The 25,240-nt window shown below is 48.9% G+C and overlaps 1 protein-coding gene across 2 annotated transcripts; it reads right to left on the bottom strand.

Annotated features, from left to right (window-relative positions):
- Positions 1–1,871: 1,871 nt before the first annotated feature.
- On the bottom strand, positions 1,872–25,240 carry MLKL (mixed lineage kinase domain like pseudokinase). Of its 2 annotated transcripts, XM_047792557.1 has the most exons (12): positions 24,823–25,240; positions 23,063–23,271; positions 19,078–19,536; positions 14,199–14,273; positions 12,958–13,153; positions 12,118–12,215; positions 10,165–10,300; positions 7,347–7,431; positions 5,096–5,247; positions 4,839–4,888; positions 4,443–4,583; positions 1,872–2,016 (listed from the first exon to the last, which is right to left on the bottom strand). In XM_047792557.1, exons 3-12 carry the CDS (start codon positions 19,532–19,534, stop codon positions 1,973–1,975), a joined length of 1,434 nt encoding a protein of 477 aa, XP_047648513.1. In that variant the 5' UTR covers positions 19,535–19,536; positions 23,063–23,271; positions 24,823–25,240; the 3' UTR covers positions 1,872–1,972. The 2 variants fall into 2 exon arrangements, with proteins under 2 accessions (XP_047648513.1, XP_047648512.1); XM_047792556.1 differs by lacking the exon at positions 23,063–23,271.

Below are 25,240 nucleotides of genomic sequence, written 5' to 3'. Positions count from 1 at the left end.
CTTCCATATGCCATTCCTGTGGCCTTTGAAAAATAAATAAATAAAAATTTTAAAGTCAAGAATAAAAGATAAAAAGGAATAAAAATCAGGGACTTCCAATGTGGCTCAGCAGTTTAAGAACCCAAAATGGTGTCCATGAGGATGGGAGTTCAATACTTGGCCTCACTCAGTGGGTTAACTATCCCACATTGCTGCAAGCTGCCACACAGTTTGCAGATGTGGCTCAGATTCGACTCCTAGTCCAGGAACTTCCATATGCCAGAGCTGCAGCCATAAAAAGAAAAAAAAAAAAAGCAATAAAAATTAGCTATTTTATTCTCCAGAGATGATTTCTTCACAATAAATTCCAAATGTACTTTGTTTATTGTTGCCTCCTCAGTGATTGCAACAATGCCCAGCACATTTGCTGCTGAATGATTTGGGATGAGTTTCGGTGGGGGGGGGAAGGCGCAGGGAAGCAGTAACATACAGTTAAGTGTTAGTGTATTCCAGCAAATACGGAGAGTAAAGGGGTAAAAATTCGGAGCAAATGAGCCACATGCAGGAGACATGGGTTTCCCCAAATCTAAGAGCTCCTAGGCTTTTTTTTGTTTGTTTGTCCTATACAACAGTATTAAAATAATTTTTAATGAGATGCCAACCTTTAAAAAGTTGGGCAATTTACAGAAAAAATATACATTTCCAGCTTCATTTGACAAAATGGAATGTTCTAGAAGCACTGGGGTTCCAGTCCTACATGACTAAAATAGGCTGGAGCTGAGCAGAAGCTACCCTTCTTCCCAAGGCTCATCTGTTCCCCAAATTCTCCTGGAGGCTCGGCTCACCCATTCAGGTTCTTTCCTAGATCCTGCAAACGTTAGAGTTTGCGATCTCTGGCAAGAGAGCTCTGGGACTCAAACTAGCAACCAGGTTGGGGTCAGAGATACAAGGCCTTGGGGACCCGAAGAGGGAGTTTCTTTTAGTTCAGATAGGACTGAAGTGTGTTTGTGCAGCTTTGACCATTATGACACAATTCACCCCTGAACTTGGTGGCTTGAGGCTACAGTTATTTAGTTCATGATTTTGTAAAGTGGCAGTTTGGGCTGGTTTCACTGTGTGGTTCTTGTGGTCTTGACTGGACACACTCATGCCACCCACTCGGGGGGACGGGTTGTCTCTGTGCCATGTGGTCTTTCACTCTCACCCTCCAGCACCCTTGCCCAGCCTGTCCATGGCAGGGTGGGTTCCAAGTGGAAGTTTGTAAGGCATCTTGAAAGAAGCTTGGCTTGAAAGCAGCCCATCTCACTTCTGCATTCTATTGGCCAAAGTCAGTTTCAAGACCAGCCCATATCCAAATGGGCAGACACAGACTCCGCTTCCTAATGGGAAGGGGTCTAATCGGAGCTGTAGCCGCTGGCCTACACCAGAGCCACAGCAATGCAGGATCCGAGCCGTGCCTGCAACCTATACCACAGCTCACGGCAACGCCGGATCCTTAATCCACTGAGCAAGGCCAGGGATTGGACCTGAAGTCAGATTCCTTAACCACTGAGCCACCACAGGAACTCCTAAGAGGAGTATTTTTGGCAATATCATTTGCAGTGGGATGTACTCTGTGTTACTGGAGTTGTTTTCTATTTGTAACAAAGAAGTGCTGCCTCCATGCACGTAAATCCATGCCGAGGATATGAGAGAGAAAGATTTCCAGGAGTTCCCATCATGGCACAGTGGAAACAAATCCAACTAGGAACCATAAAGTTTCAGGTTCGATCCCTGGCCTCACTTAGTGGGTTAAGGATCCTGTGGTGTAGGTTGCAGACGCAGCTCAGATCTGGCGTAGCTGTGGCTGTGGTGTAGGCTGGCAGCAACCCCTAGCCTGGGAATCTCCATGTGCCTTGGATGCATCCCTAAAAAAGACAAAAGACAAAAAAAAAAAAAAAAGAAAAGATTTCTGGCTTGTGTCTCTTCCAGCTCCTTGTTCAGGGACTCAGTTTCAACACATGGCTTCACAAAAGGGAGACAATCTCTCCAAGATTTCTGTGAACAAATGAACAGAAAGTTAGACAAGGGAAGGACCTGAGAGTCAAGCTACCCTACACAATAGTGTCCAAACTGCATTTCCCTTGGTCTGGCTGGAGGCTAAACCGCCAGCGGCATGCATGCCTTTGTGACAGGTCTTTCCCTTTTACTTAGTCCATTTTTAAAATACAACTAGCCTGTGGGAGGGGTCAGCCCACACCTAAATGTGAATTAGTCTCAGGTATCAGAGGCCCATTACCAGCAGGATCTTGGGTGGTAAGAGAACCTGGAAGGGAGAGAAGACGACAAAGGACAAATGGAAGGAGAGGGAGGAACCAGAGAAAATACGGTCAGCTTCTCACACACTCTGAAGGCTCATTCTTCAGAAACACTGTTGAGTCTGCTCTTCGGCTCAGCAGAGGCAGAGAGAGTTTCAGGTGGCAGCTACGCCACGGTTTTGATTTTTCCTCCAAAAGGTGATGGTGGGGAGTGAAGGAAGGGGAGGGAGAGGCACCCTCTAAGATGATGGTTAGAGTGATTCCTGATGGACCACCAACTAGAGGACCTTCAAGCACAGGTCTTGTCCCAGAGACTTCCATCGACAGGGACACCATCCTTGTGGAACTGCCTCCAAAGCCTTAACACCTGTCTCTAGTTCCTCTCAAGGCATTTCACCTTTTTTTTTTTTTTGTATGCCCTTGAGGCGTGCAGACGTTCCCAGGGGTGGGATGGAACCCACACCAGAGCCACAGCGGTGACAATGCCAGATCCTTAAACGGCTGAGCCACCAGGGAACTCCTGAAGGCATTTCATCTTCAATGATCAATGCACTCCACCCTCAAGTCTCTCACTTAAGATGCTCTCACAGGTTTGCCCCAGGTCAGGGCCACAAGAACGTTTCAGGGCATAGCTCCTAAGGACGAAACCCTAGAACAACTAAAAGAACCATTTGTAGTGGAATGGATAAGTAAGGTGATGGGCATCCAGGGGGCTAGTAGACAGCAGGGAAAATGAAAGAGCTGAAACCACTGCGTTGGTATGGATGAATTTCAAGTCATGAGCTTATAATAATGAACCAAATGAAGCAAGTTAGAATATACATATCACATACAAAAAGTCCTCAATACAAGAGAAACCAAATAATACAGTGAACCTTGGTTGTAAAGATCAATTTTTATCAAAAAGTTAGGGCAGTGGCTACTCCGGGAAGAAGGGAGAGGAATGTGAAAGCAAGGGATTCATAGGTAGTTTCTGAGTCCCTGACAATTTCTATTCCTTAACCAGAGGGGGGATATGTGATGTTCCTTTCCTTTGTTTTTGTTTTTTTAATGCACACATGTTTTCTGCATTGCTGTACTATAATGTATATCATAATAAAGATAGGAAAAAACATGATTTTTTTTTTTTTTTTTGCTTTTTAGGGCTGTACCCACGGCATATGGAGGTTCTCAGGCTAGGGGTCAAATCAGAGCTATAGTCACAGCCACAGCCACGCCAGATCCAAGCCATGTCTGCGACCTACACCACAGCTCAGAGCGACACCGGATCCCTAACCCACTGAGCGACGCCGCAACCCACAACCTCATGATTCCTAGTCAGATTCGTTTCCACTGCGCCACAATGGGAACTCCTAAAAAAACATGATTTTGTATCTTTGAACTCTGTAGCAGCTTCCATGGAAACACTTTCTAATCCAAGGACATTGCCTGCGAATCATGCTCTCTCTCTCTCTCTCTCTTTTTTTTGGGGGGTAGGGTGAGGCTATACCTGCATCATGTGGAAATTCCTGGGCTAGGGGTCAGACTTGTGCCACAGCAGTGACCCAGGCCACTGCAGTGACAACACCTTAACCTGCTGAGCCAAAAGGGAACTCCACGAACCATGTTCTCTTGTGTCTGGAGCTTTGTGGAAAGTCTGAGAGATTTGGATCCAGAGTGGGAGGGGAGATGTTCCCAGGGAGAGAGACAGTGTAGGAAAACTACAGAGGAGCAGCTGATAACATGGTGAAATAAAAGTCTAAGTAGAGGGAGTTCCATTGTGGTGCAATGGTTTAAGGACCTGGTGTTGTCACTGCGGTGGCTCAGGTCAATGCAGCATACGGAAGTCCCTGGGCTAGGGGTCAAATCGGAGCTGTAGCTGCCGGCCTACGCCACAGCCACAGCAAGGCCAGATCCAAGTCACATCTCTGACCTACACTGAAGCTTGTGGCAACTCGGGATCCTTAACCCACCGAGCGAGATCAGGGATGGAACCTGCATCCTCATGGATACTAGTTGGATTCTCAACCGGCCGAGCCACAACAGGAACTCCCCTGAAATGTCTTTAAACATTGCGTTCCCCCCACAAAGGGTTAAACTACCCCTGGTTGTGACACACAAAGGAAATCTTTCACAAATGTGAAATAACACAGGTGGCTCATGCTCTTTAGACCACAAGAGCCCTACCTTCCACAGAGGGCCTCCAGGAGGGGTCCCACGCCCGGCAATCGTCAATGACCTCCTGCAACTGGGAAGGGCAATCCTCACCCAGGGGCTCCTGGTGATGGTTCTCCACCACCAGCTGGTGGATCTCCTTGGAACCACAGCCTGGCATGGAAACAACAGGACAGGAGGCTTAAAAATTGCTCCGGCACCCACACATCTCTCTGGATGCCGATGGCTGGCACCAGAACTAGGGACTTTGAGAACTAAAGAAAGAGGAGTTTCCAGGGACCCCACTGAGCAGCCCAGACAGTGCCCACACTGGAGAAAACAGCGCCCAGGATGGCGCTGATGGGAAGCTCTGGTGTCGTGGAAGGTGCCCAATCCCAGCTCCCTCTGAGCAGCTTTCACATCCGTTACCTTCAAAGGGGATCTTCCCAGTGGCGATTTCCCAGAGGACGATGCCAAAGCTAAAAGAAAACCCAGACACTGAGCGACCCACAACACAGTTCCCTTTTCCCATGTCCCTCTAGCCACTTCCAGAAAGCAAAGTCCATTTTCTGATTACCACCCAACGCCGTTCAGCAGAGTTCAGACGCTCCTCCCTCACGGCCTTTGACGTGGGCTTGCCTGTCCTATTCATCTGAGTTAGAATCTACCTGAGAACACAAACGTACCTGTATATTTCAGCTTTTATGTCATATTTATGATACACATTTTTCAGTATCTGAGGTGAGATGTACGCAGCAGAACTGGCCTTCTCTGCTTCTTTTCCTCTCGTGTGTCGGCTGATAGAAGTCTGTGTTTTGCTCAACTCAAATCCTGCAAGCTAGAGAGAGAGGTGACTCAGAAGAGAAAGGAACAGCACGATCTTGGGTGAGGGGTGGAGAGAAGAGGTTAGTGCTACACATCATGGTCAGGGGACGGTCTTTTTCCAGGGGCGTCTTCCGTCTGCGGCTTCTCTACAGGCTGGCAGTCTCGGTTCAAGTTCCTATGGCGCACTGACCAAGAGAAACACAAAGAGGTTTTTCTCTGTACACCGGGGCAGTGAGGATTACTTGACATAATGGTTACAAAGCATGTTAGACTTGGTACCTGGTAGTTGTTCTAGTATTACTATGTTAGATACAGGGCTTTCTCCGTTGATGACTCAACGCCACCAAGGGAAGATGGACAGGGTGCCTGGACACTCCCCCCTCCATGGCTCCCTTTCACTCAGAAGCTGACAAAAATGACATGAGAGCACCCCTTCAGTTCTATCTGACTCTAGAGGTAGCCTGTTCCTTGGGATTTTCATGACAAGCATGAGTTACTCCACTGACCCTGTGCAGCCAATGACATGCTCCTTAAGTTAAGAAGCCACAGCCCAAGTCATGTTCTCCTTGCTCCACGCACACCTGCCATTAGCACCGTCCGTATGCAGAGAGCTGCCAATCCCAAATGCAGCCAGGGACCTAACTCTAGGGGCAAGGTCAGGAAAAGGGGTGACATGGTACAGTCAGGTGTGATAAGGACCAAGAGAGTGGTGTAGACACAGTCACACATATGACAGGGAAAGACATCTGAAAGGAAATGAAAGGATCTATCTTTTGCTACTCAGTGGCTGTCCTTGACACCTGTAATGCTGGGAGAAAGCCATGTATGAGGGACAGAGAGAATATTCTTTCAGCATTTGAGAACTGCGGGTTATCGAGACCTTCTCCTCTTCCGGAGGAGAGTCTGACTTTCAGTCAACTTTTCAGCTCTATTCCCTAGGGAAGCTGACAAATGTAGACTGTTTCCTACGCTCCTGAGTATACTGCTGCTGATTGAAAAATGACCCGTGCTTAGGAAACTGTTTATGCACAAGAGGTCAGGGGTGTGGGGCTATAAAGAGCCATGGGGACCCTGGGCTTTGAGGTGACTCTTACAGCTGACATTCCCACTTGAAGGCAGGTTGGAAGAATTTTTATTTTTATTTTTTTGTCTTTTGTCCTTTTAGGGCCACACTCATGGCATATGGAGGTTCCCAGGCTACAGATGTAATTGGAGCCGTAGCCACCGGCCTACACCACAGCCATAGCAACGCAGGATCCGAGACGCGTCTGCGACCTACACCGCAGCTCACGGCAACGCCAGATCCTTAACCCACTGAGCAAGGCCAGGGATCGAACCAGCAACCTCATGGTTCCTAGTCGGATTTGTTTCTGCTGCGCCATGGCGGGAACTCCTTTTTTTAAAAAAGAATATTGGGAATTCCCCAGTGGCTCTGCAGGTTAAGCAACTGATGTCACTGAAGCAGTTCAGGTCGCGGCTATGGTGAGGGTTCGAACCCTGGCCCGGGAATGTCCACATGCCATGGGTGCAGCCAAAAAAAAAAAGAAGAAGAATATTGACTCCTGTGGCTGTGAGGCTTCTAAGTGTGGATGAGCTGGCACTCACTTGAGGGGAGCCTCTGTCTCCCGTACCTGGGGTGAGGGCGAGGAGATTATCTCCTGGAGGGCTCTGGGGACAGGTCTGACTCCTGTCGGAGAGAGGATGTGGTGCTGGCCTGCTGGCAAGCCGTGTTTCCTGCATGATGCCCTCCTAACTAACTCTGAGCGCCAAGGGCTCCGGCAGACCTGGGAGTCTTGAATGCCTTGCTGGACCTAAGACGCCCAGGTGGGTGTTGCAGGGACACAGACGTGATGTCCAGGCATCTAAGAGGAGATGGCCCTTAGCCCATCCCTGCTGCCCGGGCAGTGAGCGAAGGTGGGCATGAGAAGCACGGGCAGGAGTGAGTCTGTCCTGGGCACATGGGTAGCTGTCCAGGCAGGGCAAGGCGGAGCTCAGTTCCAAGGTTAAGGCAAAGCAACAAGCAGGCACAGCCCTTCTGGGAAACGTGTGCCCCTCTCTCAGCACCAGTCACACGGATCGAACTCAAAAGGGCCCCTGGGAGGCCACACTCACCTTCACATTGTAGTCTTTAGTGACCAGGAAGCTCGTGCTGCTGATGTTTCTATGGAGTTCTGCGGGGGTCTCTGAATGGTGCAGCCTGACGTGACCAAAGGCAGGGAGCATTAGTGACCTTTGCACAGACTTCCTTAAAGGGACAGTCGTTACTGGGCTAAGGAGGCTGGTCCGTACTAAGCCTTCCTCCCCGGCAGCTGCCCATGGATAGGCGGGAAGCCAAGATGCAGAGGCGAGGTGTGACAGCCGTGAGCTGTGTGCCTCCGTGGTGCCCCACCTGCGCAGCACTGAGCAGAGCAAGCGCTGGAAGCCTGGCTGCATGGCCACACCTTCTTGGACCCTCCTGCTTGAGACAGAATGGGAAGCTGGGGTTCCCTGCAACTATCCGTGGTGAGTGCTTTGGAGGAATGAGGCCCCGGTCTCCCAGTTTGGGTTGTTATCACAGCGTCTGCATTAGACTGGGTTGTACCAGAAGCAGATCATGAGTCATGGATTTGGGTACAAGGGATTGATTCAGGCGACGGTCCCAGGAGAAATCGGGGAGGGAGTGGAAGAAGCAGGAGAGAGAAGAAATCAAAGCAATGTGGGACTTCAGGCGAGGTTCCAGGCTCAACCTGATTCCACAGGGACCTCTGGAGGATAACTGCTCTCAGGGTTTGTTCTCAATGAAGCAAAGGAGCTGGACTGGGGTCCTCACAATTGTTGGTCAATGGCTATGGACTGGGGCGGCGTGGCAGAGACAGGGACAAGGACAGGGACAGATGGCTATAAAATTCCTGGGCACTTTCAGCTCTTGAGGTCAAGGGGCTCCGGCGCCCGTGGCTATTTCTCTGCCGATGGCAGCCGTGAGCCATTAGCAGCAAAGTATGCTGAGTGGGGGGTGAGAGTGCAGAGCTAGTGAAAAGGATCAGAGGCCACCTGGACAGGCACTCACAGTGGCCCCTATAGTCCCAAATTACTTCTCAGAAAACCCACTAATGTAGGGAGTCAAGAAGACATAAACTTTATGATTTCCAAGAAATAGGTAAGGCAGTATTTCCAAAAATATGGGATAAGGGTACACAAGATGACATGGTGAGAAAATTCTTCTTTTAATTTGTTCCAGTCAGTCTGATTATATCAAGAAGAAAGTCTCTTTGGGTTGTTTTTTTTTGTCTTTTGTCTTTATAGGGCCACACCTGTGGCATATGGAGGTTGCCAGGCTAGGGGTCGAATCGGAGCTGTTGCTGCCAGCCTACACCAGAGTCACAGCAATACGGGACCTGAGCCGTGTCTGCGACCTACACCACAGCTCACGGCAACACTGGATCCTTAACCCACTGAGCGAGGCCAGGGATCGAACCCACAACCTCATGGTTCCTAGTCAGAATCGTTTCTGCTGCGCCACGATGAGAACTGCTGTTTGGGGTCTTGAACACCTCTCTAAATCTGCTAATAATCACCATTGCACAAAGAGAATGTGGGTCTGAATTTGGCAGGCGGCATCATCTAGTCAGAATTTCTATACGTTGTCTTGGTTTTATGTGTGATCACCTATTTGTGGCAAGTGATCCTGGTCTCCAATTTATGGCAGTAATAGAGAGTGTCCTTTAGAAAAAATCCTTACTGGATTTCCCTTGCGACACAGTGGGTTAAGGATCGGGGGTGTCACAGCAGCGGCTTGGGTCGCTGCTATGACATGGATTCGATCCCCGGCTCAGGAACTTTTGCATGCTGCAAGTGCAGCCAAAAAAAATCCTTATTTAGGTTTTTAAAAAGTGAGCTTATTGAAGGGAAAATATTAAGTAAATAATACTGGCACTTTTGTGAATGTGGTAGAAACCGTGAAAGTGCTCTGTGAGTACCTGACCTTTGGGGACCCTTGAGCTGAAGGAACAATAAACTGTATGTGAGCATAGCTAGAGTCGCCAGATAAAAGACAGGACACCCAGCTGATCTGGAATTTTGGAAAACCAATGAATTTTTCAAAAGTGTAAGTATGTCCCCAAATTGCACAGGACAGAATTCTACTAAAAGAGCATTATTGTTGATCTGAAATTCTCTATATCTGAAAGTTATGTAAAAGTGTGTATCATGTAATATTTGGGACATACTTATTCTAAAACATTGTTCATTCCTTACCTGAAGTTCAAATTTAATTGGGCATCTGGTGTTTTTATTTGCTGAATCTGGTAACCTTAAGACTGAGTCCTGGAGAATTCCCCTCATGGCTCAGTGGAAATGAATCTCACTGGTACCCATGAGGATGCAGGCTCAATTCCTGGCCTCGCACGGTGGGTTAAGGATCCAGCCTTGCTGTGAGCTGTGGTGTAAGTCACAGACATGGCTCAGATTGGGCTCCAATTCGACCCCTAGCCTGGAAACCTCCCATATGCCACCAGTGCAGCCTTATAAAAAGACAAAAAGAAGAAAGAAAAGAGACTAAGTCCTGGAGTTCCCTTGTGGCCTAGAGGTTAAGAATCTGGTGTTTTCACTGCTAGGGCCTGGGTCACTGCCATGTCTTGGATTTGATCCCTGGCCTGGGAACTTCTGCATCACATGGGCATCCCCCCCACCCCAAATACTAAGTCCTGTCCAACTCCACAAGAGCAATCTGGATATTAAATTCAACACTCAATTCTGGAAGCTGGTACTCACTTGATGAAGCCTCCTTTCCCCCTTCTGGCTAAGGTGTTATCCTCAGAGTAAACCGTAAACGAACTGACAGAAGGGAAGGCTACCTGGGGCTTGTGGCCTGTTCTCCCCTCATCTCTGGGACCATCCGTAGGAGAGACAGATGGACTCTATCTCGCTGGGCGCCCTCTCCCCACGCGGGTACCTGTACAAGCCTCTGGCTGCCCCCAGGACCAGGACGATGCGCAGGGCGAGGGCGAGGTCCTTTTCCTTATCCAGCACTTCTCTGAGGGTCCCGAGCTCACAGTACTCCATGACGATGGATAACTGAGGGGGGGTCACTGATGGGAAGGAGCCACATGTTACGAGGATCCAGCCCTGACTCAGAGGTCCGCGCCTCCGCAGTGCACTCCACCCTCTCTCTGCAGACGCAGACTCGGCTCAGCTGTGTTCCCCCCCGCCCCCCATCCTCCCGTCACACAGCTGGACTCCTTGAACGGGTCCAAGGCCCACGGAGTCCCCCTCCCTCTTCTTGGTGATATGTGGCATGTGGGTAATGTGATGATGACATTGACTCATTTGCATATATTGAACCATCCTTGTGAACTTGGGATGGATCCCACTTGGTCGTGGTGCACGATCTTTTTCATATGTTGTTGGAGTCCGTCGGCTCAAATCTTGTTGAGAACTTTGCCTGGTGGAATGCTACCTTTCTCTTAGCTATTTGGGTAACGTCTCCCCTGTACATCCTGGGGGGCGGGGGGTGGGGGGATGTCCACACAGGGCTCATGAGCAGCCAAGGAAATCCGCGTGGCAGGAAGACATGAGGCACGGACTGCAGGGGCTGGCGATGGCAGCTCAAACAGGAAGCCAAGGCCTCGGGGCACAGGCGCTGATGCACATAGCTTGAGTCAGTCCCCTGTCACCCAGGAGGATTAATATTATTGGAAGTTCTCCTTTAGCCTAGGATTCTAGGCACCAAAATCAGGTTGCCTGAGGCTGTGGAGAAACTTCCAGAGGGGATAAGACAAGAGTTGTTCTGTCCCCTCTATAGCTAACACTGGCAAAACATAACCAGCAAGAGACACCACGCTCTGAGGGAAAATGCAGCCACATTCAAAAAATTAAGAAGAACCTGACATGTGAGGTTCTTGGTCAAGGGGCAGGTGAATTTAGTTTTTAGACTTGCTCTACACTAATGATCAGCGTTAGATTCCTTGCTTGGGTCAGTCATTCCAACAAAATACAACCATCGTCCAGGTCAGCATCTGAACAAGCATCTCCTTGGTTCCCAGTGAACTGGCAGAAGGAGATGTGGCCGCATGAATGAAAATCAGCCCTTGAGCTGAAGCCAACTTCAGGCCCTCTTCTCCTGAAAGAAGATGGGAACCTGCCTCTGGGATGTGAGAAAATGAATACTGAAATGAAAATACCATGTAGATTCCACCCTGTTCAGCTGTTCTTTAAAAATGCAAGGCATTGGAGTTCCTGTCGTGGCGCAGTGGTTAACGAATCCGACTAGGAACCATGAGGTTGCGGGTTCGATCCCTGCCCTTGCTCAGTGGGTTAACGATCCGGCGTTGCCGTGAGCTGTGGTGTAGGTTGCTCGGATCCCGTGAGCTGTGGTGTAGGTTGCTCGGATCCCGTGAGCTGTGGTGTAGGTTGCTCGGATCCCGTGAGCTGTGGTGTAGGTTGCTGTGGCTCTGGCGTAGGCCGGTGGCTACAGCTCCGATTTGACCCCTAGCCTGGGAACCTCCATATGCCGCGGGAACAGCCCAAAGAAATAGCAAAAAGACAAAAAAAAAAATGCAAGGCATTAAAACACAAAAGAGCCAGACTTCCCGTTGTGGCTCAGTGGAAATGAATCCGACTAGGAACCGTGAGGTTGAGGGTTTGATCCCTGGCGCCTCTCAGTGGGCTGGGGATCCAGCATTGCCGTGAGCTATGGTGTAGGTCACAGACAGGGCTGGGATCTGATGTTGCTGTGGCCGTGGTGTAGGCTGGCAGCTGTAGCTCCGATGAGCCCTCTAGCCCGGGAACCTCCACATGCCTCAGGTGCAGCCCTAATAAGTAAACAACAACAGCAACAACAACGACAAACCCAGAAGATCTGCGGCAGACCACGGAAAGCACACCCAACCCTAGAAGCACCCCTTACCTGTTTCGTCAATGTAAATCCCAAACATACGCAGGATGTTGGGAGAATCAAACTTCTTCATGGTTCTGATTTCATTGTGGAAAGTACGCCTTACTAGTCTATGAGGATAAAAGGGGAAAGAAGCATTTCAGGACGGGAGGTCCTTCAGAGAACCTTTTGTGTAATGACCCCCGGTGTATATGTGCGCATCAGCACCTCCCGGGGGTGAGAACTGGTCCGAGGGGAGGCGGCTACAACCCGTTGTGAAGACTTATCTGGTACTTAGTCAATGTGACACAGGCGTACCCTCTGACCCATCAATTCCTCTCCTGGAATAGAGCCCACAGACATTCCCACAGGGGTCTGTAACGGGGTACTTATGGCAGCATTATTTTTGATGGGGCAACGTTAGAAATAGGTGGTGTTCTATCACTGGAGAAAGAGAGAAAAGATGGATCTCCCCCAGGCACAGCAGTCCGAAGAAAAGGACAGCAGGTACAGTTCAAGTCCCGTGGTGCTAAGAATGGTAAGAAACGTAGGCCGCAGAGGCATACTGCTACCGCCTGTGACAATTTAAAATGCACACACATAATAACAACATACATTTTGCAAGAACACATACAAGCAAGACCCTCTGGTGTCTGTGGAAGGCATGGGAAACAAAGAAACAGGAATGAAAGGGAATACGGCTTTGAAAATATTTAACTACGTGAATAAACAAGAGAAGTTTCTAGGATTGACAGCAGCAGTCCTTCGGAGCAGAGAGCAAGTCATCTAACTCTTTGGGGTCTGGGTCCCCCGGTGAAACACGGAGACAACACGCCTCTCTCTCCTTGGGGGGTACTACAGAAGACCACTTACCCAATGTCGCTGGCCTGGGATTTGTTGAAGACTTTTATGGCCACTGGAGATTTGTGGTATTTTCCCTCATAAAGGGTGCTGCATTCATTCCTCCTGAGCAGGACCCAATCAGCTTTTGGAAGTTCCTCCTTCTTAATCTCCTTGATTTTCTCTTCTGGGAGCCCCTTCTTGGGTTTGTGTGCATCTGACTGCATCACTAGGAGAGATGGGAATCAAGAGTCAGCGAGTTCAGGAGGGTGTGTGTTGTATGGGAAGAGGCATTTTAGCGACATGCTGGGCAGACAAAGCCCTACCCCTTGAACCAAAGTTGGCCCTGCCTGGAGCTTCCGATTGGCTCATCCTGGGAGAGAGGTCCCAGGGCCTCTGAGTGCCTGGTAGAGACACAGCTGGAGGGTTAACGGAGATGTGTCACGTGCTTCCTTTCCCTCCTCTTCAAACCCAGCCTGTCAGCCTACACCCCCGTCTCGACCTTCTCTCTCTCACCCACTCCTGCTGCCACACAGCTGGCACCCGGGCCCTTAGCATCTTGCCTGGCAACTTCAGTTCTAATAGACAGATGCATAGTTCAAGCACAGCAGTCCCACTCCCGCTGCTGTTATGTGCTCCTGTGTCTCTCTTTCCTCTACCTCCCTGACCTCGTGTCAGCGTCTGTCTCTGCATCTTAGTTTCCTCTGCACACTGCCCCTGGCATAAAGCAGAGACACACAGATGTGTAGAATGGACCAGCATTTAAAATTTTTTTTTGTCTTTTAGGCTCCCAGGCTAGGGGTCCAATCGGAGCTAACGCGGCCAGCCTACGCCACAGCCACAGCAACGCAGGATCCAGGCCACATCTGGCAACGCCAGATCCTTAACCCACTGAGAGAGGCCAGGGATCGAACCTGCCTCTTCATGGATGCTCATCGGGTTCATTAATGGCTGAGCCATGACGGGAACTCTCCAGCATTTTAAATTTGATTTGAATTTCTTCTTGGAAATTCAGCAAATGGATGGAAGCTTTGAGGCTACTTAGAGGAGGTGGTCAGCAGTTTGACAGACGCTAGAGATATCCTGCAGGTAAAGAAGTTCCCTTCAAATGCTACTCCATGGACAGAAGCCTGGGCGAACCACCAGCAGATCCCCAAACCTGTGAGCTGCTTTCAGCCAACCGGCCCAGAAAATGGACAAGGGTGGGGTGGGGCAGGCTGGCGCTCCCAGCTAACTGAGGACCTCTGGTTTGGGGCGGTCGGATGATGACTCACAGCTCCTCACGGTTTCAGCGGTTTCCCTCATGGTGTTTTCCAATTGTTTCAATAAAGTTTCTATATCTGCATTTTCTGCAAGAAAAAGAACAACACACACTCAAAAAGAGAAATACGAATTCAGATCCCATGGAGACACCCCTTTTCATCTAATATATTTGCTGCAGTAGGATTTTTTTTTTTGTCTTTTTGTCTTTTTAGGGCCACACCCATGGCATATGGAGATTCCCAGGCTAGGGGTCGAATTGGAGCTGTACCACTGGCCTGCGCCACAGCCACAGCAACTCGGGATCCGAGCCGCATCTGTGACCTACACCATAGCCCATGGCAATGCCGGATCCTTAACCCACTGAGCAAGGCCAGGGATCAAACCTGCAACCTCATGGTTCCTAGTCGGATTCGTTAACCACTGTGCCGTGACGGGAACTCCTGCAGTAGGAATTCTTACTGCTCATGAAGAGTCACCTTTCTAAGCACACAGGAAGGACAGCTGTGCGACTTCCTTTGGCCAAGAAATGAAGTGAGAGATTCCAGGGAAGTAGGTGTCAGCATTAAAATGCCATAATATGGAAACATCCTGGAAGGACAGCTACCCTGAGTGTCCTCTAAATTTTGTCTGAATGAGAAAAAGACCTTTGTTTCTTTAAGACATTGGCTTTTTTTTTTTTTTTTTTTTGAACCACAGTATAATCTAACCTATCCTAATTTATACATTCAGAAATATGGGATTTCAAAATTAATTTCTTAATGGCCACGCCCACAGCATATGGAAGTTTCTGGGCCAGGGATTGAATCTGAGCTGCAACTGCTAATTATATCACAGCTGTGGCAACACCAGATCCTTAACCTACTGTGCCAGGGCAGGGATGGAACCCATGCCTCCACAGTGACCCAAGTCACTACACCCACTACACCACAGTTGAAACTCCCAGAAGTATGTTTAAAAATTGATAACACGCTGTGTAGGACAACCAACCATCCCGGTTTTCTCAGAACTAACGAGTTCTGAAGATATGGGCCCTTCAGGGCTCAAACCAGGTAAATCTCGGCAGGGCAGGCAAACATGTCATACACCGTTGTCCCAACCTACAACCTCTGAGGGGGGTCATCTGACAACCTCTATAAAATTTAAAAGGTTCAGGAGTTTCCATCGTGGCTCAGCAGAAACAAATCTGATTAGTGCCCATGAGGACACAGGTTCGATTCCTGGCCTTGCTCAGTGGGTTAAGAATCCAGCGTTGCTGTGGTGTAGGCCAGTGGCTACAGCTCCAATGTGACCCCTAGCCTGGGAAAAAAAAATTTTTTTTAAAGGTTCAAGAGTTCCCTTGTGGTACAGCAGGTTAGGATCCAGCATTGTCACTGCAGTGTGACATGGGTCGCAACTGTGGCATGGGTTTCATCCCTGGCCCAGGAACTTCCACAAGCTGCAGGCGTGGCCAAAAAGAGAGAGAAAAATATTTAAAGCATTAATACTCTGACCCAGCAATTAAACCTAGTGACTCCATTTCTAGGAATTATCCCTAAAGGTATTCTGAAATATATTCTGAAAGATGTTCATTGCAGGAGAATTTACAGTAGCGAAAAACAAGACACAACTTAAATGCCCATCAATAGGGAGACACTTAAATATATCCGGCCCAAGTATACCAAGGAACATTAGACAACTCTATGGCCCTTCAAGGTTGTTTAATGAGAAGCAAGGGAGTTCCTGTTGTGGCGGAGTAGAAACGACTCCGACTAGTAACCAGGAGAACACAGGTTCGATCTCTGGCCTTGCTCAGTGGGTTAAGGATCTGGCATTGCCATGAGCTGTGGTGTAGGTCGAAGACACGGATTGGATTCCATGTTGCTGTGGCTGTGGCGTAGGCCACTGGCTACAGCTCTGATTGGACCTCTAGCCTGGGAAACTCCATATGCTGTGAATTCAGCCCTAAAAGACGAAAGAATAGAAAAGGAAAGGAAAGAAAAGAAAGAGAAACTGGTAAAAGAGTGTGTGTTTGGGGACAGAACTTTGATGTCGAGGACGAGAGGCAGATTTACCTCTCGTGCTGGGTCCTTGTTTGCACCTTTTGAATCTTTTATTCTGTGAATGTATTACCTAACTAAAATGCTGTTGCAAAATTATAGGAAGTAAATCCTTTCCTGCAAGTTGATGACACCAAAGTGCTCGTTCCACCAGAAAGTGGACCACTGAACACTGAAGATGAAGAAGGCCGGGGGCTAATCCTCCATCAGCCTCTGCCCTGCCTCAACTCCCGCTCTACCCCAACCCCTGACTCTTCTCCTGGGAGGCAGGTATTTGGCTGATGGACCCATTTGGCCCATGGGTGTCTTCTATATGTGTTTGAGTGCCTCCTGCTGGCCTGATTAGGGATGGACTCCCTCCATGTCCAGGCAGCAGGACAGTTATTCCTCTGAGTTCCAGCGCCTGGAAGGGTCATCCAAAGGCCCCACTCTTTCCACCCACAATCCTAACAAGAGGGGAGGGTCGGGAAGTCCTGTCACTTGGATTTGCAAACGTGCAAAGAGCTCCCATTGGTTTCCACCCTTCCCTCTCTTCCCCCCTCCGGAGGTCCCTGTCCCTGCTGTCATCCTCCACTCCAATCAAGCCAGGGCCTCATCCCCTTGGTGTCTTGCCCTCTACTAAGTCCAACTCAGGCCACTCTAGGTCAAGTCACTGTCATCTCTTTCACAGCCTCTAAAGTGGTTTCTAGCTGGGCTCGTACTTCCGCTCTGGCAAACCCCCACCCCCCATATGCTGAAACATCAGTCCCAATTCTTCACTCCCACGTGGCAGTAATACACACCCACACTCTGGCCCCAGCCTCATAGAGGGCACACACCCTCCCTGTCCCTTCATGTTGGGCTTGGCCACATGGCTTGCTTTGGATGTTAACGGACGCGATACAAACAGAGGCTTGAAATAGGCTGTTGAGCTTCCTTCTTGCAATTCTGCCTTGAAAAGAACATTCTCCAGGGACTCACTGCTGCTTCAGCCTTGGCTCCAGAATGAGACACATGGAATAGACCCAAGTTGGACCTGATGTCTAGAGCCCAGCCCAGCCCTCATGGGATCAGGAGAATCCCAGCAGATCAGCACATTCACAGACCTGTGAGCAAGGGGATGAATGACTACTGCTTTAAGCCTCTGAGTTCTGGTGTGGTTTGTTACGCAGCATTGGTGCATCAGTGCAGCGGTAATCAACTAACACACATCCATTGGCCACATGGCAGCCTGGGTGATTTCCTCTTCCTACCAATGAGGTGACGACAGGCCCACATTTAAGGATCTCCTTTCACTGACTTTCTATGACTCTTAGAATAAAATCTAAAATTCTTTTTTTTTTTTTTGTCTTTTTAGGGCCATGGCATGTGGAAGTTCCTAGGCTAGGTGTCGAAGTGGAGATGAAGATACCAGCCAATACCATAGCCACAGCAACCCCAGATCTAAGCCATATTTGAGACCTACATCACAACTTGAGGCAACACCAGATCCTTAACCCACTGAGAAAGGCCAGGGATGGAACCTGCATCCTCATGGATACTAGTCAGGTTCGTTACCACTGAGCCACAACGGGAACTCCCTCTCTTTCTTTCTTTCCTTCCTTCCTTCCTCCCTCCTCTCTTTCTTTTTTCCTTTTTACAGCCTCACCTGAGACATATGGAAGTTCCCTGGGTAGGGGTCAAATTGGAGCTGCAGCCTGTGGCAATGTTGGATCCTTAACCCACTGAACAGGGGCTGGGATTGAACCTGAATCTTCATCGACACTACGTCTGGTTCTTTTTTTTTTTTTTTTGTATTTGTTTAAGGGCTGCACATGTGACACATGGAAGTTCGCAGGCTAGGAGTCAAATTGGAGCTGCAGCTACCAGCCTATTTCACAGCCACAGCAACACCAGACATGAGCTGCATCTGTGACCTACACAAAAGCTCATGGCAAAGCTGGATCTTTAACCCACTGAGCAGGGCCAGGGATCAAACATGAATCCTCATGGATCCTAGTCAGACTCGTTTCTGCTGAGCCACGACAGGAACGCCTATGTTGGATTCTTAATCCACTGAGCCACAACAGAAGCTATGCCGCTGTCACTTTCCATTTCAGTACCATGGCTATAATTTTCAGTGCCTTTAGATAAAATAATTTACTTTGCCCTCTGTCTGCAGAGAGCGTGTTCATGTTCCATGCAGGCAAAGATCTTGTATACTCTGTGCTGAATCTCCACTACCCAGAACAGTGCCTGGCACACAGTACTTAATTCATACTTGTTTAGTGAATTTTTCTTCTTAGGTAATTGACATATTGATTGATGTCCCTGGAAAAACTAAGGCTGGAAGGGAGCAGCTTCTGGACTGACATCAAAGAGAATGGAGGAGTTCCCATTGTGGCTCAGTGGTTAACGAATCTGACTAGGAACCATGACGTTGCGGGTTCGATCCCTGGCCTTGCTCAGTGGGTTAAGTATCCGGCGTTGCCGTGAGCTGTGGTGTAGGTTGCAGGCATGGCTCGGATCCTGCATTGCTGTGGCTGTGGTGTAGGCTGGTGGCTACAGCTCCGATTCAACCCCCCCTAGCCTGGGAACCTCCATATGCCGTGGGAGTGGCCCAAGAAATGGCAAAAAGACCAAAAAAGGAAAAAAAAAAAAAGAGAGAGAGAATGGAAGGGCAAAGACTCCTCAGTCTCATCCTTGGCCCCCAGACCTGGCAGTTTGCCCAAATTTCACCAGCTTCCACAATATCCAGGCCCAAGGGTGTCAGGAGTTCCAAGAAACACAAATAGACACCTGCTAAGACCTCTTCAGACTCTCTGATCCTTTGGTAAACCAAAGTGGGACTGAAATGCCCCCACTTGCACTCCCTCCACCTAAAAAAATGCCTTACCTCTTCTCAGTCCTTGGATAACTCGCTTGTCTTCCTCTGCATCCTGCTGGTCCTCCTGATGCCAGGATACTCCTGGGCTGAGCCTCGAAATATGCATCCATTGATCCACCTGAAGCAGCAGTGAGAGCTCCTCCCAGACATCTCTCAGCCTCTTGTTCACTCCACTGAAGAGTATTCTGTCATGGCCTGCTCTTAGAAACTTCTGGATATTGGATTTTTTGCTGAACTTATCTATCTTCTCCTTAGCTTCCTCCAGGGCAGCCTGGAAACGGCTCAGGGAGGTGGTTATCTCAGGGGACAGGTTCCTCTCTCCTTGGTCCTGGAGCATTTGCAGAGGCTGCAGCATGCCTTGGACACGGTTCCCAAGACGCCAGCACTGTTTCTGGCAGTATTTCATCTCCTCACATTGGTCGTAGATGAGTTTGCCTAAAGAGATGATCTTCCCCAAGTGATCCATACCTGGAAGAAATGGACGGAATTTCAGTCCCAGGAATCTTCTGCATACTTACCACTGGGCTCAGGGAACATCAAGGGTGTCTGTGATTTAAATGGCTGAAAAGGTCTCCCCAGCATTGTCAGGGGAGGTAAGAGATGGCTTGCTGTCCATCAAAATCTGCCATAGTAACAGTTGTAGCTGGGATGTGTTGGCCCGGCTAGGACTACATCTCCCAGCCTTCCCTGTGGCTGGATGTGGCCATGTGACTGGTCCTCACCAATGGGGTGTGAATGATTTGATAAGTCCTACTTGGGGCTGAGGCAGTTTTGTCTCCTATACACATTGTCAGGTGGCGTAGGAGTCGTGGAGCCTCAAGAAGGAAGATCCTTGAATCATAGCTTGCAGGAGAGCTGCCTATAGACCTGGAATATCTGCTGTGGAACGTTAAATGAGCAAGGAATAAACGTCTGCTGCTTTTCAACAATTACATTTGGGGGTCTATTTGTTAAAGTAGTTTAGCCTATTCTAACAAATATATCCTGCCCATGTACAGGGATGACTACAGGATAGTAGGTTAGAAACCTCAGGCCCTGACTAAAGAAGGCAAGTATTACCCAGTAAGTCACCGACTATTGCTCTTCAAGGATAAAGGGCCCAGTAGTGGAAGATCCTTTAGATTTTAAAGAGCTGTCAGAAATCTGGATTTTGAGGGTGTGTGTGTGTGTGTGTGTCTTTTTAGGGCCACACCTGCAGCAAATGAAGGTTCCCAGGCTAGGGGTCGAATTGGAGCCATAGCTGCTGGCCTATGCCACAGCCACAGCCACAGCAGATCTGAATCTCATCTGCAACCTACACCACAGCTTAAGGCAATGCTGGATCCTTAAACTACTGAGTGAGGCTAGGGATTGAACTTGTGTCCTCAAGGATACTAGTCAGACTCATTTCTGGTGAGCCACGACGGGAACTCCAGAAACTTGGATTTTTATGTTAAATCTCTCATTTTAAAATCTTGCAAACAGGGAGCTCCCTTCATGGCACAGCGGAAACGAATCCGACTAGGAACAATGAGGTTGCGGGTTTGATCCCTGGCCTCACGTAGCAGGTTAAGAATCCAGCATTGCCATGAGCTGTGGTAAAGGTCGCAGACTGCAGCTCAGATCCCACATTGCTGTGGCTCTGGTGTAGGCCCACAGCTGTAAGCTTCAATTCAACGCCTAGCCTGGGAACCTCCCTATACCATGCGTGCGGCTCCAAAAAGCAAAAATTAGGAGTTCCCATCGTGGCTCAGTGGTTAACGAATCTGACAAGGAACCATGAAGTTGCCGGTTCGATTCCTGGCCTTGCTCAGTGGGTTAAGGATCTGGCATTGCCGTGAGCTGTGGTGTAGGTTGCAGACATGGCTCAGATCCCGCGTTGCTGTGGCTGTGGCAGCTCTGATTCGGCCCCTAGCCTGGAAACCTCCATATGCCACGGGAGCGGCCCAAGAAATGGCAAAAAGACCAAAAAAAAAAAAAAAAAGAAAAAAGAAAAAATTAATAAGTCTTGCAACCAAGTTAAAAATGCTTGGTTTTTTTTTTTTTTTATATTCTTGGTTTTAAGTTGTACCACAGGTTCAACACTACGTGGATCAAATAAAATGCGTCTGCCAACTGGATACAGCCCATGAAGCCTTACTTTATAACCTTGGCACAGCTGGCTGAGGATATTTGGGATGGTAAGAGAAGGTGGCTTCTGTCAATCTCAAGTTCTCCTTCCTGTTTTGTTCCCAATGCTTGAGCAACCCTGCCTCCCTGGTCCCCACCTCCAGCCCTTTCCACTGTGTTTTTAGCACACGGCAAATTTGTCCCAGCCTCCCTATTGCCCATGTGGCAAGAAGACTTCAGGGTTTAAGTGCTGACTCTGCAGAGGCATTCGCACTCAAGACCGATTTTCCAGGCCCAGAGGAGTTGGGGTGAGCACCCATGTTGCCTACGTAGCATCCATCTCTCTACTTTCTGTTGCTGCCCAGATTTTCTGTGACTCTCTTCTCCTCCTCCATTCAGCAAAGAGTCTGTGGGGAGCTGGTCCCACCCCTGATTCCAGGGGTGAGACCAGATATGTCTAAGCCCTCGGTTCTCAACTGAAGGTGATTTGCAAGCCCACCCCCCACCCCCCAGGGGCCTTAGGGCAACGTCTGAAGATGTTTTCGCTTGCCATAACTGGAGGATGGACGTTACTGCCATCTAGCAGCACCACTCCCGTCCCCACAACAAAGAACGATTCAACCCCAAAATGTCAATAGTTGAGGGGCTGAGAAAGCTTGATCTAAGCTATCAGACAACTCCCAGTAGCCTATCACAGTGACTGGTTCCAGCTGGGCACCTGGGCTACTCTGAAGGCCATGTTTACTGGGGAGTGACTGGGCTCCTCTAAGACAGCCCAGGAAGCCAGCTTCTACTTTCACTCTCTCTCTGAACATGAGTGAGAAACCCTGGAGCCCTGATTTTCAAGCTGTAGAATGAGGCTAACCTACAGGTGGCAGAATGGAAAGAAAAGGAGAATACGAGTCCTTGACGACAGCACCAAGGCACTGGTTTGAACGGACCCTGCCGTCTACCCCATCCCTCAGTCACAGGTTTCAGGAAACCAAAACCTTCCCTTCCTGCTGTAGAGCCCTGGGAACCATATCCAGTTCCCTAGGATGGACCCTGATGGAGGATACGGTGAGAAAAAGAATGTCTAGATATATGTATGTGTGACTGGGTCACTTTGCTGTATGGCAGAAAACTGACAGAACACTGTAAACCAGCTGTAACGGAAAAAATGAAAATCATTTAAAAAGGAAACCCTTCCTTCGTGTTTAAACCAGGTTGAATCATGTTTGCCGTACTTGCAACCCAAGGCAGCTGCGTTCAGTAATGAATGATGATAATAAGGATCATGACGAATCTCTATTCACCTGCTTTGGAACCATGAGCTCATTATGATTCAGTTTATAGGTGAAAACACTGAGGAGGGGGGGAGGTCGTATTTAAATAAGTACAAGGCCATGGAAACAGTTTCCAAAGTGCTTTTTTTTTTTGGTCTTTTTTGCCTATTCTAGGGCCGCTTCCCGTGGCACATGGAGGTTCCCAGGCTAGGGGTCTAATCAGAACTATAGCCACCAGCCTACACCACAGCCACAGCCATGCCAGATTCAATCCGCATCTGCAACCTACACCACAGCTCACGGCAACGCCGGATCCTTAACCCACTGAGCGAGGCCAGGGATCGAACCCGCAATCTCGTGGTTCCTAGTTGGATTCGTTAACCACTGCACCATGATGGGAACTCCCCAAAGTACTTTTAAACAAAGTTAATCTCAACAGTTCAATGAAATAGATAGGACTAGTTATTGCTAGTGTGGCGAAGGTAATTGCCCTGGAACCCAAATCGGGCTTAAAAGCATGACTAAGAAACTAGCAGAAGTGAAGCCAAATAGGCCAGTCACTTATGCTTGGTACATTTTTGTTTTTCTTGCCTTGGAGTTATACTGATCTGGCAAGAGAAGCAACAGGTGTTAGGGCATACCTAAAAAGACTTAATGGGTCTCAGGCTCCCCAGCTATTCCCAGTTGCTAAGCAGATGTCTTCAAGGATATTTCTTGGGACTCTGGAAGGCAATGAACTTCATACTTTCGTCTGGTCCACCAGAGACAGAAGCAGATAGGAAAGTGTTGCTCAAGGAACCTTGAAGATTTCAGCTTCAGAGCTCCAAGCTCTACTTATGTGTATTACCAGCTTCATAAAAAAAAAAAAAAAAGCCATATCTCAACAATAACCAATCAAAAGATAATGGGAAAAATAGCCCCTTCATCAAAGCACCAATTTAAAAACAATACATTTTACAAGAAAAGTGGTGGAGTGGTATGAAGCAAACCACACAAAACGAAGCCTGAGGAAATGGAGAGAACTCTTTATTTTTCTGGCTGGGAATTTAAATTGACAAAGCTGGCAATCCTTCCCAAATATAAGTGCAGTTTAATGCAGTTTTAATAAAACTCTCAATGGGCAATTTGGTATCAAAACTAAAGGATCCTAAAGTTCATCTGAAAGAGGAAATTTGTAGTGATAACCAGGATTTTTGTAATAAAAAGGGGACTTACCTGTAAGATATTAAAATTTTAATAACTTGGAGTTCCTGTTGTGGCGCAACAGAAACGAATCCGACTAGGAACCATGAGGCTGCAGGTTCTCGCTCAGTGGGTTAAGGATCCAGCCTTGGCGTGAGCTGTGGTATAGGTTGCAGGTACGGCTCGGATATGGCGTTGCTGTGGCACTGGTGTAGGCCTGCAGCTGTAGCTCCGATGTGACCTCTAGCCTGGGAATCTCCAAATGCCGTGGGTGCGGCCCTAAAAAAAAGCAAAAAAATAAAAGAAAATTTTAATAACTACAATTGTTTAGGGCTTATTGAATATATGATAAAGATACCAAGAGGATGAAAGGGAATATAAATACATATATACTTAATGTGAATTTCTAAGAACTTGTGCTTTAGAAAAGCTCAAATGTATACAGATAGAGCAATACTAAGATGCTCATTGAGGTGCTATTTATAGTATGTAAAACTGCTAACAACCCTAATAAGAATATGTTCATATATTACTTGCAGAAAAAAAATGAGGGGTAAAAATTACTAATTTTATTTTTTGGCTGTGGTCCCCCTCACCACCCCGTGAAATTTCCCAGGCCAGGGATTGAACCCATGCCACAGCAGAGACAACGCCAGATCCTTAACCCATTAGGTCACCAGGAAACTCCAAAGTTACTGATTTTAAAAGTGAAAAATCTTAAAATGATAGTAACAGTATAAATCCAGAAAGAACTCTAATTTCCTCCTCCTTTCCACAAAAATGGCATCAAGCACTTTTCTGATGACATTTTATACCAGGTTTCTCTCTTTGTGCCTAAAACAGGCACCGGAAAAGTCCATGAATCAGCTCTCCGGACCCTCTCTCTTGGTCGTTTCTCCACCTTCAGCTTGGCGTGGAGCGCCGAGGGCTGCTTGGACAATTCTAAGCCGGGTTCCCCAGACCCGTCCACCACGACAGCGCCCGGATGCCAGCTCTCCGCCGCGTCTTTTGTAGAGAGTCATCAGAGACCCAAGTGGGCGGCTTCACGCTCAGAGCGGAGGAGAGAAACCAACTCTGTCCCGAGTTCCGGGAAATGGGACTGGGCGTCACCCCCGCCTCCCGCCCCGCTTCTCCCGGCTCTACCCGGGAATCCGGCTGCGTCCCTCTGCCCCGCCGCCTCCGGGGACCGCGCGCGTCCCGGGAAGCCCCCCGGACTCACCTTCGTCCTTCCCGAGGGCGTCCCGTGCACGGTTTCCGGGAAGACGCCTCGGCTTCTCAGACGACTGCCTTCCTTCTGGGGGAAGAAGTCTTCGAACCCGAAGCCCCAGGAAAGGGCCGCGTCCCAGCGCCCCCTGCCCTCGGCTGTGGGTGCCGCGCGCCCCGCGCTCCCTCTGGCTGCGTTAGGCTGCACGGGACGCCGCCGGGGAACTGGCAGGCCTTTCCTTTCCGGGGAGGCCGGGGTTCTGGACTGAGCCCCGCCTCTGCGGGCGGGCCCCCAATCCACTGGTTCGGCCGCCGCTTCGCGGTCTGGAGCCCGCCCGAGGGCTGGGAAGTCCGACACGCCGCCGCCTCTGCGCTTTCACAAGGCGCTTGTAGCCAACGGGCTCAGGGGGCCTTGGCTCCCTCGAAGCCCTTTC

This window comes from Phacochoerus africanus, chromosome 8 (genome assembly GCF_016906955.1).
Source record: "Phacochoerus africanus isolate WHEZ1 chromosome 8, ROS_Pafr_v1, whole genome shotgun sequence".
NCBI classification, from domain to species: domain Eukaryota; kingdom Metazoa; phylum Chordata; class Mammalia; order Artiodactyla; family Suidae; genus Phacochoerus; species Phacochoerus africanus.
The sequence above is the reverse complement of the archived record's forward strand: the minus strand, read 5'-3'. Positions and strand labels throughout refer to the sequence as shown.